This window comes from Bombina bombina, chromosome 3 (assembly GCF_027579735.1).
Source record: "Bombina bombina isolate aBomBom1 chromosome 3, aBomBom1.pri, whole genome shotgun sequence".
NCBI classification, from domain to species: Eukaryota; Metazoa; Chordata; class Amphibia; order Anura; family Bombinatoridae; genus Bombina; species Bombina bombina.
Window position 1 is genome coordinate 322,483,282 of NC_069501.1, and position 16,713 is coordinate 322,499,994.

Genomic DNA, 16,713 nt, shown 5'->3' on the forward strand with positions numbered 1-16,713 from the left:
CAAACAGAATGTAAGTTTTTATTTAATACCAGTTTATTGTCTTTTATTAACAGTACTTGTGGTTTATTTAGCACAACACCCTTCAGATGCAGAACGGAAGTCTTGGACAAAAAAAATCACAAAAAGAAAACAATTGTTTATGGGAATGCCCCTTGTTATTTTGATATAGAATTCAATCTTTCATTTTAAAGCCTTCTAGGCTATAATATTAAAGAGAAATAAATTACCAATAAGACTCACCTTGATGAGTTTTATCCAACAGGCCAAGGGCAACACAAGCATCAAGAAGCCTTTCAGTTCCACACAGAGACGCATTAATCTTTTCTGCAATTTCTGCAGCCGTCAGGGCACCTTTATCTTTTATCTCATCAAAGACCTTCAATTTGGACGCTACAAACAAGGTCTGTAAACAGAAGACAAGAATACAAAAAAAATCCTAAAAGAGCATCAACATTTTTCATTTTTTTATGAGCACAGCAAATAAAGGTGCATATAAATGCTTATATAACCTGTAAACAGTATATCTGCATAAATAGAAGCACTACATAAGTCAATACATAGCTTACATAACCCACTACTTCTATGGCAGCAAGTTACACTGTTTGGTCAAAGAAGAGACAGCCTTTTTTAGATCACGTCTCATTAACAGAAATTGATATACTACAAAAAAAAGTCAGTTTGGTGCCATCCAAAAGTGCAGCTTTGTCCCAAAATGCAAAGTAATTTTTCATTGAACAAGAGATAAGACAACCACTGATACAATTCTAAATGTTTTATTGGGCTCATCAGTGAGGTGTAGCCATCTAAGCACATGGGTAGTAAGTGAAAGCACTTTTCTACACAAATGGCAGTTATTAAACGGAAAAGCATTCAAGCAAAATGTATTGGGGCACATACACTAAAGAAATGTTATAATCCTTAAAGGGAGATTACTTTGAGATGGTAATATAAACAACACTTTGAGATGGTAATATAAAATCATAAATTATATATATATATATATATATATATATATATATATATATATATATATATATATATATATATATATAAACTGCAATATACTTTCATTATTTATTTTGTCCCCTTTTCCTGTAATTCCATTCTGAAGATGTGAGGCTTTTAAGTTTATGTTAGAAATGGAAGTACAGAACACGGTTTTATTCCACACAGCCATTGGGTGCACACTCTAGTGACCTATTTATAAGAGAGGGAGAGGTTGCGGCTGCAGCAAGCAGAGGACAAAGAGTTTATATTTAAAAATAAAATGCTTTATTAATCCAGAAGATAAAAAGCCAGTTTGGCAAGGTACAAAAAGTGTTGCAGGAGAGGTTTTCTCCTGCAACCATTCTTGTACCTTGCCAAACTGACTTTTTATCTTCTGGATTAATAAAGCATTTTATTTTTAAATATAAACTTTTTGTCCTCTGCTTGCTGCAGCCGCAACCTCTCCCTCTCTCATTGCTATACAGCAGCGGAACCGGCTGCCAACAGCGGCGTGCACCCCCTGTGCTCCACTACCACTTCCCTCCCACTCACTTCCGGCTGTGCTATCAGCTGGTCCAGGGCTTCGTAGCGGTTCAGCGTTCGTGGATGTGACCTATTTATAACTGTCCCTAATTGGCCACAGCAGAGAAGGTAATCTAAGTTATAACATGGCAGCTCCCATTGTTTTATATACACTAAAACATTACACTTATTTTGCCAATATTTAAACAGCAAATGAAACTTTAAAAAAGAAAATTTATGTTTACCTGATAAATGTATATATTTCTGGATATGGTGAGCCCACAACGTCATCAATTACTAGTTGGAATATCACTCCTTTCCAGCAGGAGAAGGCAAAGAGCACCACAGCAAAGCTATCACTCCCCTTCCCACAATCCCCAATCATTTGACAGAAGAGAAATGGAAAAAAGAATAACACAAATGTGTAGAGGTGCCTGAGGTTTAATTAAAAACAACTGTCTTAAATATAAGGGTGGGGTCATGGACTCACCATACCCATAAATAAATAAATTTATCAGGTAAACATACATTTTCTTTTCTTTCCTAAGATATGGTGAGTCCACAACATCATCAATTACCAGTGGGAACCAATACCCAAGCTAGAGAACACAGATGACCAGGGAGGGAGAACAAGACAGGCAGACCTAAACAGAAGGCACCACCGCTTGAAGGACCTTTCTCCCAAAAGAAGCCTCAGCCAAGGCAAAAATATCAAGTTTGTAAAATTTGTAAAAAAATATGCAGAGAGGACCAAGTTGCAGTCTTGCAAATCTATTCCACAGAAGAGTCATAAGCAAAACGAATAATACTTCTCAACCAGAGAGAAAGAGAAGTAGCAGTCGCTTTCTGACCTTTATGCTTTCCAGAAAAACAAACAAACCGGGCAGAGGACTGGCGAAAATCCTTAGTCGCCTGTAGGTAAAATTTCAGAGCACGCACAACGTCCAAGTTGTGCAACAAACGTTCCTTATGAAAAGGATTATGACATAGAGAAGGAACAACAATTTCCTGATTAATATTTCTATCTGAAACTACTTTAGGAAGAAAACCCAACTTCGTACGAAGAACCGCCTTATCAGCATAGAAGATAAGATAAGGTGAATCGCACTGCAAAGCCGAGAGTTCTGAAAATCTCAAAGCAGAAAAGATAGCAAAAAGACACAAAACCTTCCAAGATAATAACTTAAAGAGCAAGGTTAAGGCTCTAAGGAGGAGCAACAGACTTAAACACAGGCCTGATCCTAACCAGGGCCTGACAAAAAGATTAAACATCTGGCATATCTGTAACAAAATAGATAATGCAGAAATCTGACCCTTCAGAGTACTGACAATCCTTTCTCCAAACTTTCCTGAAGGAAAGACAAAATCCTAGGAATCCTGACCCTACTTCAAGAGTAGCCCTTGGATTCACACCAATAAAGGTAGTTACGCCATACCCTATGGTAAATCTTTCTAGTAACCGGCTTATAAGCCTGAATCATGGTCTCAATTACCGACTCAGAAAAACCACGCTTAGATAGAACTAAGCTCAATCTCCAAGCAGTCAGCTTCAGAGAAACAAGATTTGGATGGAGGAATGGACCCCAAGATAGAAGGTCCTTGCTCAGAGGCAACCTCCAAGGTGGAAGAGATGACATCTTCACTAGGTCTGCATACCAGATCCTGCGAGGCCATGCAGGAGCTATTAGAATTACTAATGCTCCCTCCTGTTTAATACCAGCAATAACTCGTGGAAGGAGCACAAACGGAGGAAACAGGTAAGCTAGACTCAAATCCCAAGGCACAGCTAGAGCATCTATAAGGGTGGCCTGCAGAAAGGGAATGATGTCCATGGAAACGACCATCAGACCAATTACCTCCATACATTGAGGCACTGATGGCCGAACAGTAGACTGCAGAGAGAGGCAAGAGGAAAGAATCCTTGATTTTCTGACCTCTGTCAGAAATATTTTCATAGATAGGCAATCCATTATGGTCCATAAGAAAACCACCCTTGTAGCTGGAACAAGGAAACTCTTTTCCAGATTCACTTTCCATCCATGGGAACGTAGAAAAGACAACAAGATGTCAGTATGAGAGTTTGCTTGTTGAAAAGATGGCACCTGAACCAATATGTCGTCCAGGTAGGGCGCCACTGCAATTCCCCAAGACCTGATCACAGCTAAGAGAGCCCCCAGAACATCTGAGAAAATTCTGGGAGCTTTGGCAAAGCCAAAAGGAAGAGCCACAAACTGAAAGAGTTTGTCTAGAAAGGCAAATCTCAGGAACTTGTGATGATCCCTGTGAATGGAAACATGAAGATATGCATCCTTCAGGTCTATGGTCATCAAGAACTGACCCTCTTGGACTAAAGGAAGAATGGAACGAATAGTTTCCATCTTGAAGGACGGTACTCTGAGAAACTTGTTTAAACGCTTCAGGTCTAGAATAGGCAGAGAAGTTCCCTCTTTCTTGGGAGCCACAAACAGATTTGAATAGAAACCTTGGCCCAGTATGGGAATTGGAACAATCACTCCCAGGGAGGAAAGATCCTGAACACATTTCAAGAACACCTCTCTTTTTTTAGACTCAGATGCAGGTTTCTTAAACTGCTTCCCGTTGTGCCAAGACTGATTAGGTTTCCAAGAAGATTTGGACTGCTCCTGCTTGGAAGAAAAAGACTTTCCTTTAAAGTTACGAAAGGAACGAAAATTACTCTGACGTCCTTTAGGTCTATTCTTCTTGCCTTGCGTTAGAAAAGACCATTTTCCACCCGTGATATCAGAAATTATTTCTGCTAGACCAGGTCCAAACAAGGTCTTACCCTTGTAAGGGATGGCTAGAAGCCTGGATTTAGAGGAAACAGCTGACCAATACTTCAGTCACAAAGCCCTGCGGGCTAGTACAACAAAATCAGATATCTTGGCTCCCAGATTAATAACCTGAATGTTAGCATCAGAAATAAAGGAATTGGCTAGCTTAAGCACCGTAATCCTGTCTTGGATCTCCTCCAAGGGAGTCTCTACTTGAAGAGAATCAGACAAGGCACCGTACCAATAAGATGCCGCACTGGATACAGTGGCAATACACACTGCAAGTTGCCATTGGAGACCTTGATAAACATACATTTTCTTCAAATAAGCCTCCAGCTTTTTATCCATTGGATCCTTAAAAGAGCAGTTATGCTCAATAGGAATAGTAGTTCTCTTAGCCAGAGTAAAAATTGTCCCTTCTACTTTAGGCACCATGTGCCATGACTCTTTAATGGAGTCGGCAACAGGAAACATCTTTTTAAAGACAGAAGATGGTGAAAATGGTATCCCTGGCTTTTCCCATTCCTGTGCAATAATCTCTGTTGCACGATCTGGAACAGTAAATATTTCCGCAGAGGAAGAAACAAAGTATTTATTCAGTTTACTTGATTTTTTAGGGTTGACAGCGACAGGCGGGTCGGAGTCGTCCAAAGTAGCCAAAAACCTCCTTTAACAATACACAAAGGTGTTCAAACTTAAATCTGAAGGATACTACTACAGCGTCAGAAGGAATTAAGACTGTCCCAATCTGAGATTTCACTCTCAGAAGCTACCGGGGAATCCCCCCCCCCTCAGTAGCAAAAGGCGGAGCAGAAACCTTACAACACCAGACAAACTCAACACCCCGTCTGATAAAAAAAACAGACACAAGGGAAATTAATGCAATATCCAGATAAATCCGGAGAACTCGTAAGTCCCGACCGAAGGAACCACCCCTTACAAAAGTCCTAGGCTCCAAGGAGCAAAGGCAAGAAAAGTCGTATAACAACCCTAGGGCCCCTAGACTTCAAAAACAGCTTCAGGACAACAAAGCAAGGAAAACCTTGAGGCAAAACCCCTCGAGCAGGGCTAGTCTCCACATCACCTCCATAAACAGAGGAATACAGGAAGAAAAGCTCCAGGAACCCAGAGCAAGCCCAATTTCCCCATAGGGATCAACCATCTCCCGGAGGGAAATCCAAGTCCCTAAAAGAGACCTAACCCACCCAGAGACAACGGGGAAGACCAAAGAGGACTTATAAATCAGCTAGACATGACATTGCCAATGTGTGATAGCTGCAGCTGGTTACCTTAAGCAGTATGCAAGCACACCTTCACAGTGCAATGAACTGCAGCCGGTTTCAAACTGCAAACCTTCCGCATGCTAGGCAGCTATTCAAACTACTAGCTGTTGATGGACCAAGTCCAAAAAGGACAAATCCAGAAACTCAAAAAAGAAGGCCAAACCACTCAAAACGGCGGTAATAGGGCGCTAAGCCCTCCAATCCTCCACTACATGGGGGAGGAAACTCTAGGGTACGATAATACCAGATGTAAGAGAGAGTGGTGCAGCGGAAACTCCACTAACCCAGTCATCCAGATGAAGGCTATAAGAACTGAAACAATCCTTCCAGCCTAACAGACCCACAGGCCTCTTGAATGTGTAGTTGAAGCATGCAAATCAAATGATAACATGATCACTCGGTGCCTCGACCGGACCAGCCATGCAGAATAGCACCATGTGTCTAAACAGCCACAAGACAGAACCGAACCCAACATAAATCCTCCCTCAGAGGGGAAGAAGGGAAAACAGACATTTTTAACATAGGACTAACATGTCCAAAACAACTTCAGAAGAAGTAACAAAGAGTATCGATCCCAGAGGGTTTCCGAAGAAAACAAACAAAATAAAAAAAAACATTCCATCGGATAAAAAGAAAATATAAGGCAACCCGAAGGTTAACGCCCAAGAAAAAAAATGACCTATCCGCAGGACCAGCCAAACGGAGCCTTGATCGTCCATAAACTGGGAAAGATCTCAATAAATGAACAATTAGGAGATTACATCATCCCCACATGGCTAATGAGGTGCACCATTCAAATTAGCAGACTGAAAATTCTTGTATCCGTTAAGGATAGGGTAATTTAATAACTGAAAAACATGTCTGAGTAATACGCAAAGGCACGCAATTCTGTAATGAAAGGCACAACACTCAGGGACAGTTACACCCGCAGGGAACTGTAGAGGCCCTCCCCAAGGTGGGAGACCCGGGGCAAAAGGGCACGAGCAAAATCGCAAACAAATGTCTGGACTCTGCAGACGAATAATCACCAAAAATATGTGGAAGCGAAAACGTGCTGCAACCTCAGGGGGGAACACGCCGCCATGCATGGAGGAATAATCATAATCTGGGTTACCCGCATGTGTAGAAGTATGGAGCGGTAGGGAACTCACCTCTCGGAGGACGGGACCCCCAGAGGCGGATGGCTCAGCTGTTCCTTGATTCCCCGAGTCCGAGGAACAAGGCGCTCTCATATGGCATACAGAACATAATGGTTGACATGTGTCAACAAGGCCAATCTGGATTATTCAACGGACGCAGAATCTGAAATCCTCCATAACTGAATCTGAAATTTGAACAGTCTCAGCATCAGAATCCTCCATAACTGGATAGAGGATATGCAAATATGGACTAAAGAAGTAAAAACAAAATGGCACCTGACACCCACAATGGCTGGGGCACTCACCACCCCTTTTTTTCACTTTCTGCAATGAGATTGTTTTAGTAAAAAAAATTCTGCAGGTAATTTTTAAATAAAATTCAATTTTAAAATAAGCAGTTACACTAAAGCACAGTTCAACTGCAATGTGATGGTTAACTGGAGAATAAAGCAATTTTTAAAATGTTATAATATAGTGCAGTATTTGAAAACTGCATTGCAAATTAGCTGCAGACAAAAAAATAATTTGTAAATAAACTTGTTTCCTTTTCTCTTAGTCGAGCATAGAAATGTAGTAATAAAAAAGGTGCATTACTAATACAAATGTTTTACAGACTGGGAAAGGCTAAGGGGCAGGTTTGAAAAAATCCGACAGCCAGTCAACAATCAATGGCCTGCTCACTTCAAACAGCACTTTGCTCTGGATGCACTTACACAGTGCAGCCATATTACAGCTCTGTTTGAAGAGAACAGTCTAATGTAGAGCAGCACTGCAAAGTTAAAGTGCATACAGTTCCTGCATGTGCCCTGTTCTTTCTGCAGATATGATGCATTTTCTGTGATGACATCTCAGATCACTGCATGTTCTGCAGACTAGAATGTCTACTTTGCCACACGGTCAGGAATGCGGAAATGGAATACAAACGTAATCACGCCCGGCCACAAGGTGAACCGTACAGTAAAAAATAAATAAAAGCGTGCCTAACCATAAGGTTGGGTCACTTCCAAAGGCCTCAGTGTTCCAAACCATGAGCCCAGTTAACACCAGACATAAGCAGGTTGAATCACATAACAAACATGATTAAAACTCCTCCTGTTCAATAACCCCCCTCAGGAGATATTAACCCTTGATTCCAAGATACTAAAGGAGACTCACTGAGACCCTTATGTTAAGACAGACCCGCAAGCTGTTAGCCTCTCAGGAAAACATCTGAATTACAGTAGATTCACGAAGAAAGTAAAATGAAATGATCTTACCGGAATCTACGTTGTGGAACAGGAATACAGCCCTTCAAGTATGACGGATAATAGCATCACCTCCGCCATGGACTTGAGAGAAGAAAGTAGGCAGTGGAGCAAAGATCGACCACGCTGATTGCTTGAGGAGCTGTTGACATGAGTCGGCATGGTTTTGCAGAAAGACTCTCCCTGCATCTCCGGACTCTAACCTTCATCCAAGCCCTCACTGAGAGACTGATAGGATTACTTAAAACTCCTGTCCCATGTTGAAGAGTACTACCCTCCATAAGAGACAAAATAAATTCTGACTCTTCTCTGCCAACCTCCTGGGACGAAAGGGAAAGAATGACTGGGGGATGAAAGGAGTGGGAGGAGTATTTAAGCCAGTGGTGTCCAAACTTTGCTCTCCAGAGGTTTTGGAACTACATTTCCGATGATGCTCAGCCAGCATTTTCCGATGATGCTCAGCCAGCATTTTATCTAGCTGAGCATCATGGGAAATGTAGTTCCAAAACCTCTGGAGAGCAAAGTTTGGACACCCCTGATTTAAGCCTTTGGCTGGGGTGTGTCTTTGCCTCCTCCTGGTGGCCAAGTTTTTATTTCCCAAAAGCAATGCAGCTGTGGACTCTTTCCATTTAAGAAGAAAATGTATGGCTCTGCATCAAAATTTGAAATTTTTTGTCCTGGGTTTATAAAGTTTTCTTTAGCTGTGGGATATTGTCCTTGTAAATGTGTCATTACTATTTGAATCTTTGGAGAACCGGGCATATAAAGTATATAATACGTATGGAGGCATTTTTCATTAAAGGGATATTCCAGCCAAAATAGAAATCCACATGAACGCATTTAGGTATTGAACAGAAGCAATTTTGTAATATACACGCATTAGCAAATAGGCTTCTAATAAAATCTATAGCTGTTTCAAAAGTGTACTTAAGTATGCACCGTGCACCAGCATTGTAAACACTTGTTCAGAGAGCCTAAGGTGCTTGTACCATATGGTAATGACTCAATTTGTTAATTGCTGAAATGATACAAGCCCCACTAATTATCTAAGCAGCTGCATTATTTAAAAAGTGGGTTCAGTGAAATTATCTAGCTATGCTTCACATGCACCTGCAGAGAAAAATGTTAACACTAAAACAGTGAAAACTCTTAACAGAAGCATTTTTGCCAATACATGTATATTGAAAATATGTTTCTGTTAAAAAAAATTCAATACATTTATGTGTTTTTATATTTTGACTGGAATGTCCCTTTAAGGCAATAATGTAAATAGTATTACTGAGAAATAATGAAAATGGCTGATTGCCATCATGTTTACCTGGAAGAGGGCTGTTTATAACCTGTTGATGATTATTAAACAGTAGATTAAACCTCTAAATTATTTAACTTCACCCACATACATTACCAAGAATATATATATATATATATATATATATATATATATATACACATACATACACACACAATATTACAGTATATTATATATATATATATATATATATATATATATATATATACACATACATACACACACACACACACAATATTACAGTATATAATATATATATATATATATATATATATATATATATATATATATATATATATATATATATATATATATATATATATATATATATTAGAGCTACTAGAGGATAAGATATAATCACACAGGTTGGTTTGGTTTTAAACACAAAGGCAATATAAATACAGAAGATCAGTGGTTACTGCTTTAGCCGATTGCTAATATTCGTGTGAAACTTCTCATTTGTTTTATAATTTGCCTATGACGCAAAAAGTAAAAAGTTGGTCTTTAAAATGCTCCTTGTCACTCCCCCCACCCCCCAAAATAAGCTCTAATTTTGTGAGACAACCTCTGTGGAAGGTTATGATACTCCAGTTCCAAAACCCTTGTTTAGTTTAACGTTGCAAAATTAATGTACCTTAGATGCTTTAAAGCCATCCAGAAGTTGAAGAATTTTGGAAGGAGGCTGAACACCCTTGATAGATTTCTCTGATAGTCCATTTTGAAGCACTGTAGGATCAGGCGGAGATGATCCTGTTATACTGGTACTAGATGAATCTTTCTTCTTATATACTTTCTTCTCGATTATCTTACTTTTTGAAGGACATTGTTTTTCCTCATCACTCAGATTCTCAAAACTTTCAACGTAAGGAATGGAATCATGCTTCACCCGGGTAATGGTGTGTTGTGATGGTGGGTAGTAGATCTCTGCCAGTTTTTTGCAGAAGTGATTCAATGGAAAGCCTACAACATTTAGGAAATCTCCATGTACACGTTCAACTAACATTCCGCCAAGGGACTGAATGCCATATCCACCTGCCTTATCCCTAGAAAAACAAAGAATATAAAATTGCATGAAATTCACTGATAAAAACAGAATTTATGCTTACCTGATAAATTACTTTCTCCAACGGTGTGTCCGGTCCACGGCGTCATCCTTACTTGTGGGATATTCTCTTCCCCAACAGGAAATGGCAAAGAGCCCAGCAAAGCTGGTCACATGATCCCTCCTAGGCTCCGCCTACCCCAGTCATTCGACCGACGTAAAGGAGGAATATGCATAGGAGAAATCATATGATACCGTGGTGACTGTAGTTAGAGAAAATAATTCATCAGACCTGATTAAAAAAACCAGGGCGGGCCGTGGACCGGACACACCGTTGGAGAAAGTAATTTATCAGGTAAGCATAAATTCTGTTTTCTCCAACATAGGTGTGTCCGGTCCACGGCGTCATCCTTACTTGTGGGAACCAATACCAAAGCTTTAGGACACGGATGATGGGAGGGAGCAAATCAGGTCACCTAGATGGAAGGCACCACGGCTTGCAAAACCTTTCTCCCAAAAATAGCCTCAGAAGAAGCAAAAGTATCAAATTTGTAAAATTTGGTAAAAGTGTGCAGTGAAGACCAAGTCGCTGCCTTACATATCTGATCAACAGAAGCCTCGTTCTTGAAGGCCCATGTGGAAGCCACAGCCCTAGTGGAGTGAGCTGTGATTCTTTCAGGAGGCTGCCGTCCGGCAGTCTCATAAGCCAATCGGATGATGCTTTTAAGCCAAAAAGAGAGAGAGGTAGAAGTTGCTTTTTGACCTCTCCTTTTACCAGAATAAACAACAAACAAAGAAGATGTTTGTCTGAAATCCTTTGTAGCCTCTAAATAGAATTTTAGAGCACGAACTACATCCAAATTGTGTAACAAACGTTCCTTCTTTGAAACTGGATTCGGACACAAAGAAGGCACAACTATCTCCTGGTTAATGTTTTTGTTAGAAACAACTTTCGGAAGAAAACCAGGTTTAGTACGCAAAACCACCTTATCTGCATGGAACACCAGATAAGGAGGAGAACACTGCAGAGCAGATAACTCTGAAACTCTTCTAGCAGAAGAAATTGCAACCAAAAACAAAACTTTCCAAGATAGTAACTTAATATCTACGGAATGTAAGGGTTCAAACGGAACCCCTTGAAGAACTGAAAGAACTAAATTGAGACTCCAAGGAGGAGTCAAAGGTTTGTAAACAGGCTTGATTCTAACCAGAGCCTGAACAAAAGCTTGAACATCTGGCACAGCCGCCAGTTTTTTGTGAAGTAAAACAGATAAAGCAGAAATCTGTCCCTTCAAAGAACTTGCAGATAATCCTTTCTCCAAACCCTCCTGTAGAAAGGATAGAATCTTAGGAATTTTTATCTTGTTCCATGGGAATCCTTTAGATTCACACCAACAAATATATTTTCTCCATATTTTATGGTAAATTTTCCAAGTTACAGGCTTTCTAGCCTGAACAAGAGTATCAATGACAGAATCTGAAAACCCACGCTTTGATAAAATCAAGCGTTCAATCTCCAAGCAGTCAGTTGGAGTGAAGCCAGATTCGGATGTTCGAATGGACCTTGAACAAGAAGGTCCTGTCTCAAAGGTAGCTTCCATGGTGGAGCCGATGACATTTTCACCAGGTCTGCATACCAAGTTCTGCGTGGCCACGCAGGAGCTATCAAGATCACCGAAGCCCTCTCCTGATTGATCCTGGCTACCAGCCTGGGAATGAGAGGGAACGGTGGGAATACATAAGCTAGGTTGAAGGTCCAAGGCGCTATCAGTGCATCTACTAGAGTCGCCCTGGGATCCCTGGATCTGGACCCGTAGCAAGGAACCTTGAAGTTCTGACGAGACGCCATCAGGTCCATGTCTGGAATGCCCCATAATTGAGTTATTTGGGCAAAGATTTCCTGATGGAGTTCCCACTCCCCCGGATGGAAAGTCTGACGACTCAGAAAATCCGCTTCCCAATTTTCCACTCCTGGGATGTGGATTGCAGACAAGTGGCAGGAGTGATTCTCCGCCCATTGAATTATTTTGGTCACTTCCTCCATCGCCAGGGAACTCCTTGTTCCCCCCTGATGGTTGATATATGCAACAGTCGTCATGTTGTCTGATTGAAACCTTATGAATTTGGCCTTTGCTAGTTGAGGCCAAGCTTTGAGAGCATTGAATATCGCTCGCAGTTCCAGAATGTTTATCGGGAGAAGAGATTCTTCCCGAGACCATAGACCCTGAGCTTTCAGGGGTTCCCAGACCGCGCCCCAGCCCACCAGACTGGCGTCGGTCGTGACAATGACCCACTCTGGTCTGCGGAAGCTCATTCCCTGTGACAGGTCGTCCAGGTTCAGCCACCAACGGAGTGAATCTCTGGTTCTTTGATCTACTTGGATCGTCGGAGACAAGTCAGTATAATCCCCATTCCACTGTCTGAGCATGCACAGTTGTAATGGTCTTAGATGAATTCGTGCAAAAGGAACTATGTCCATTGCCGCAACCATCAAACCTATTACTTCCATGCACTGTGCTATGGAAGGAAGAAGAACAGAATGAAGTACTTGACAAGAGCTTAGAAGTTTTGATTTTCTGGCCTCTGTCAGAAAAATCTTCATTTCTAAGGAGTCTATTATTGTTCCCAAGAAGGGAACTCTTGTTGACGGGGACAGAGAACTTTTTTCTATGTTCACTTTCCACCCGTGAGATCTGAGAAAGGCTAGGACAATGTCCGTATGAGCCTTTGCTTTTGACAGAGACAACGCTTGAATCAGTATGTCGTCCAAGTAAGGTACTACTGCAATGCCCCTTGGTCTTAGCACCGCTAGAAGGGACCCTAGTACCTTTGTGAAAATCCTTGGAGCAGTGGCTAATCCGAATGGAAGTGCCACAAACTGGTAATGCTTGTCCAGAAAGGCGAACCTTAGGAACCGATGATGTTCCTTGTGGATAGGAATATGTAGATACGCATCCTTTAAATCCACCGTGGTCATGAATTGACCTTCCTGGATGGTAGGAAGAATTGTTCGAATGGTTTCCATCTTGAACGATGGAACCCTGAGAAATTTGTTTAGAATCTTGAGATCTAAAATTGGTCTGAATGTTCCTTCTTTTTTGGGAACTATGAACAGATTGGAGTAAAACCCCATCCCTTGTTCTCCTAATGGAACAGGATGAATCACTCCCATTCTTAACAGGTCTTCTACACAATGTAAGAATGCCTGTCTTTTTATTTGGTTTGAAGACAATTGAGACCTGTGGAACCTCCCCCTTGGGGGTAGTTCCTTGAATTCCAGGAGATAACCTTGAGAAACTATTTCTAGCGCCCAAGGATCCTGAACATCTCTTGCCCAAGCCTGAGCAAAGAGAGAGAGTCTGCCCCCCACCAGATCGGGGGCCAACACTTCATGCTGTTTTAGTAGCAGTGGCAGGTTTCTTGGCCTGCTTACCCTTGTTCCAGCCTTGCATCGGTCTCCAGGCTGGTTTGGTTTGAGAACTATTACCCTCTTGCTTAGAGGGTGTAGAATTTGAGGCTGGTCCGTTTCTGCGAAAGGGACGAAAATTTGGCTTATTTTTAGCCTTAAAAGACCTATCCTGAGGAAGGGCGTGGCCCTTTCCCCCAGTGATGTCTGAAATAATCTCTTTCAAGTCAGGGCCAAACAGCGTTTTACCTTTGAAAGGGATGTTAAGCAATTTGTTCTTGGAGGACACATCCGCTGACCAAGACTTTAGCCAAAGCGCTCTGCGCGCCACAATAGCAAAACCTGAATTTTTCGCCGCTAATCTAGCTAATTGCAAAGTGGCGTCTAAGATAAAAGAGTTAGCCAATTTAAGTGCTTGAACTCTGTCCATAACCTCCTCATACGAAGAGTCTTTATTGAGCGACTTTTCTAGTTCTTCGAACCAGAAACACGCTGCTGTAGTGACAGGAACAATGCATGAAATTGGTTGTAGAAGGTAACCTTGCTGAACAAACATCTTTTTAAGCAAACCCTCTAATTTTTTATCCATAGGATCTTTGAAAGCACAACTATCTTCTATAGGGATAGTAGTGCGTTTGTTTAGAGTAGAAACCGCCCCCTCGACCTTGGGGACTGTCTGCCATAAGTCCTTTCTGGGGTCGACCATAGGAAATAATTTTTTAAATATAGGGGGAGGAACAAAAGGTATGCCGGGCCTTTCCCATTCCTTATTTACAATGTCCGCCACCCGCTTGGGTATAGGAAAAGCATCGGGGGGCACCGGGACCTCTAGGAACTTGTCCATCTTACATAATTTCTCTGGAATGACCAAATTGTCACAATCATCCAGAGTAGATAACACCTCCTTAAGCAGATGTTCTAATTTAAATTTAAAAGTAATAACATCAGGTTCAGCTTGTTGAGAAATTTTTCCTGAATCTGAAATTTCTCCCTCAGACAAAACCTCCCTCCTGGCCCCTTCAGATTGGTGTGAGGGTATGTCAGAACCATTATCATCAGCGTCCTCATGCTCTTCAGTATCTAAAACAGAGCAATCGCGCTTTCTCTGATAAGTGGGCATTTTGGACAAAATGTTTTTAATAGAATTATCCATTACAGCCGTTAATTGTTGCATAGTAAGAAGGATTGGCGCACTAGATGTACTAGGGGCCTCTTGTGTGGGCAAGACTGGTGTAGACACAGAAGGGGATGATGCAGTACCATGCTTACTCCCCTCGCTTGAGGAATCATTTTGGGCAACATCATTATCAGTGGCATCATTGTCCCTACTTTGTTTGGACACTATGCCACATTCATCACATATATTTAAATGGGGAGGAACCTTGGCTTCCAAACATACAGAACATCGTCTATCTGATGGTTCAGACATGTTAACAGGCATAAACTTGATAACAAAGCACAAAAAAACGTTTTAAAATAAAACCGTTACTGTCACTTTAAATTTTAAACTGAACACACTTTATTACTTAATATGTGAAAAAGTATGAAGGAATTGTTCAAAATTCACCAAAATTTCACCACAGTGTCTTAAAGCCTTAAAAAGTATTGCACACCAAATTTGAAAGCTTTAACTCTTAAAATAACGGAACCGGAGCCGTTTTTACATTTAACCCCTATACAGTCCCTGGTATCTGCTTTGCTGAGACCCAACCAAGCCCAGAGGGGAATACAATACCAAATGACGCCTTCAATAAGCTTTTTCAGTGGTTCTTAGCTCCTCACACATGCATCTGCATGCCTTGCTTTCCAAAAACAACTGCGCATTAGTGGCGCGAAAATGAGGCTCTGCCTATGACTAGAAAAGGCCCCCAGTGAAAAAGGTGTCCAATACAGTGCCTGCCGTTTTTTTAATACATCCCCAAGATTAAAAGAACTATTTATAGTTATAATCCACTAAAAATAATTATAAAGTAATCGTTTTAGCCCAGAAAAATGTCTACCAGTCTTTAAAGCCCTTGTGAAGCCCTTTATTCTTATACTAAACTAAGAAAATGGCTTACCGGTTCCCATAGGGAAAATGACAGCTTCCAGCATTACCAAGTCTTGTTAGAAATGTGTCATACCTCAAGCAGCAAAAGTCTGCCCACTGTTTCCCCCAACTGAAGTTAATTCATCTCAACAGTCCTGTGTGGAAACAGCCATCGATTTTAGTAACGGTTGCTAAAATCATTTTCCTCTTACAAACAGAAATCTTCATCTCTTTTCTGTTTCAGAGTAAATAGTACATACCAGCACTATTTTAAAATAACAAACTCTTGATTGAAGAATAAAAACTACATTTAAACACCAAAAAACTCTTAGCCATCTCCGTGGAGATGTTGCCTGTGCAACGGCAAAGAGAATGACTGGGGTAGGCGGAGCCTAGGAGGGATCATGTGACCAGCTTTGCTGGGCTCTTTGCCATTTCCTGTTGGGGAAGAGAATATCCCACAAGTAAGGATGACGCCGTGGACCGGACACACCTATGTTGGAGAAATGTAGCATTGTTAAAAGGACATCAAGCGTATATTTAATTTGTAAAATAACATAAAAACTTGCTGTAAAATCATTGTAATGCCACCTGCTTTACAGCAAGTTTTAATGAGTGTTAAAGATGGAGCTGGTTTCAGGAGAGACTACAGCCAAAGCGTGGGTTACAGTGCTACTCAGGATCTGATTTACACTCAAGATGGAGCGGATATTAAAGCCAATGCTGTGAATGGTACAGTTTATTGTTCATATATTGGAAAAAAATCTGTTACAGAAAGGGCTCCAAGATGAGCAGGAAGCTATAAAAGGTTTTTGAAATTTGCACTTGGAGCTTGGTTATTCTTCTGTGATGATCTTGGTGTTCTTTATCTCTGACTCCCCCTTGTGGTGTGACCTTGCACTCATTTCTGCAATAAGTTTTATGCCTGACCCCTTGCCTTAGCCTTGCAGACTACATGGT

The 16,713-nt window shown here is 41.1% G+C and overlaps 1 protein-coding gene across 2 annotated transcripts in view; it reads right to left on the bottom strand.

The window, feature by feature from the left end:
• The window catches only part of ASMTL (acetylserotonin O-methyltransferase like), a 365,075-nt gene that overhangs the window by 149,709 nt on the left and 198,653 nt on the right, over window positions 1-16,713 (bottom strand). For both annotated transcript variants that reach the window (XM_053706428.1, XM_053706427.1), the window contains exons 8-9: window positions 9,911-10,319; window positions 241-403 (exon numbers count right to left, since the gene is read on the bottom strand). In XM_053706428.1, the coding sequence (XP_053562403.1) occupies window positions 241-403; window positions 9,911-10,319 (572 nt within the window). The remainder of the gene's footprint in view (window positions 1-240; window positions 404-9,910; window positions 10,320-16,713) is intronic.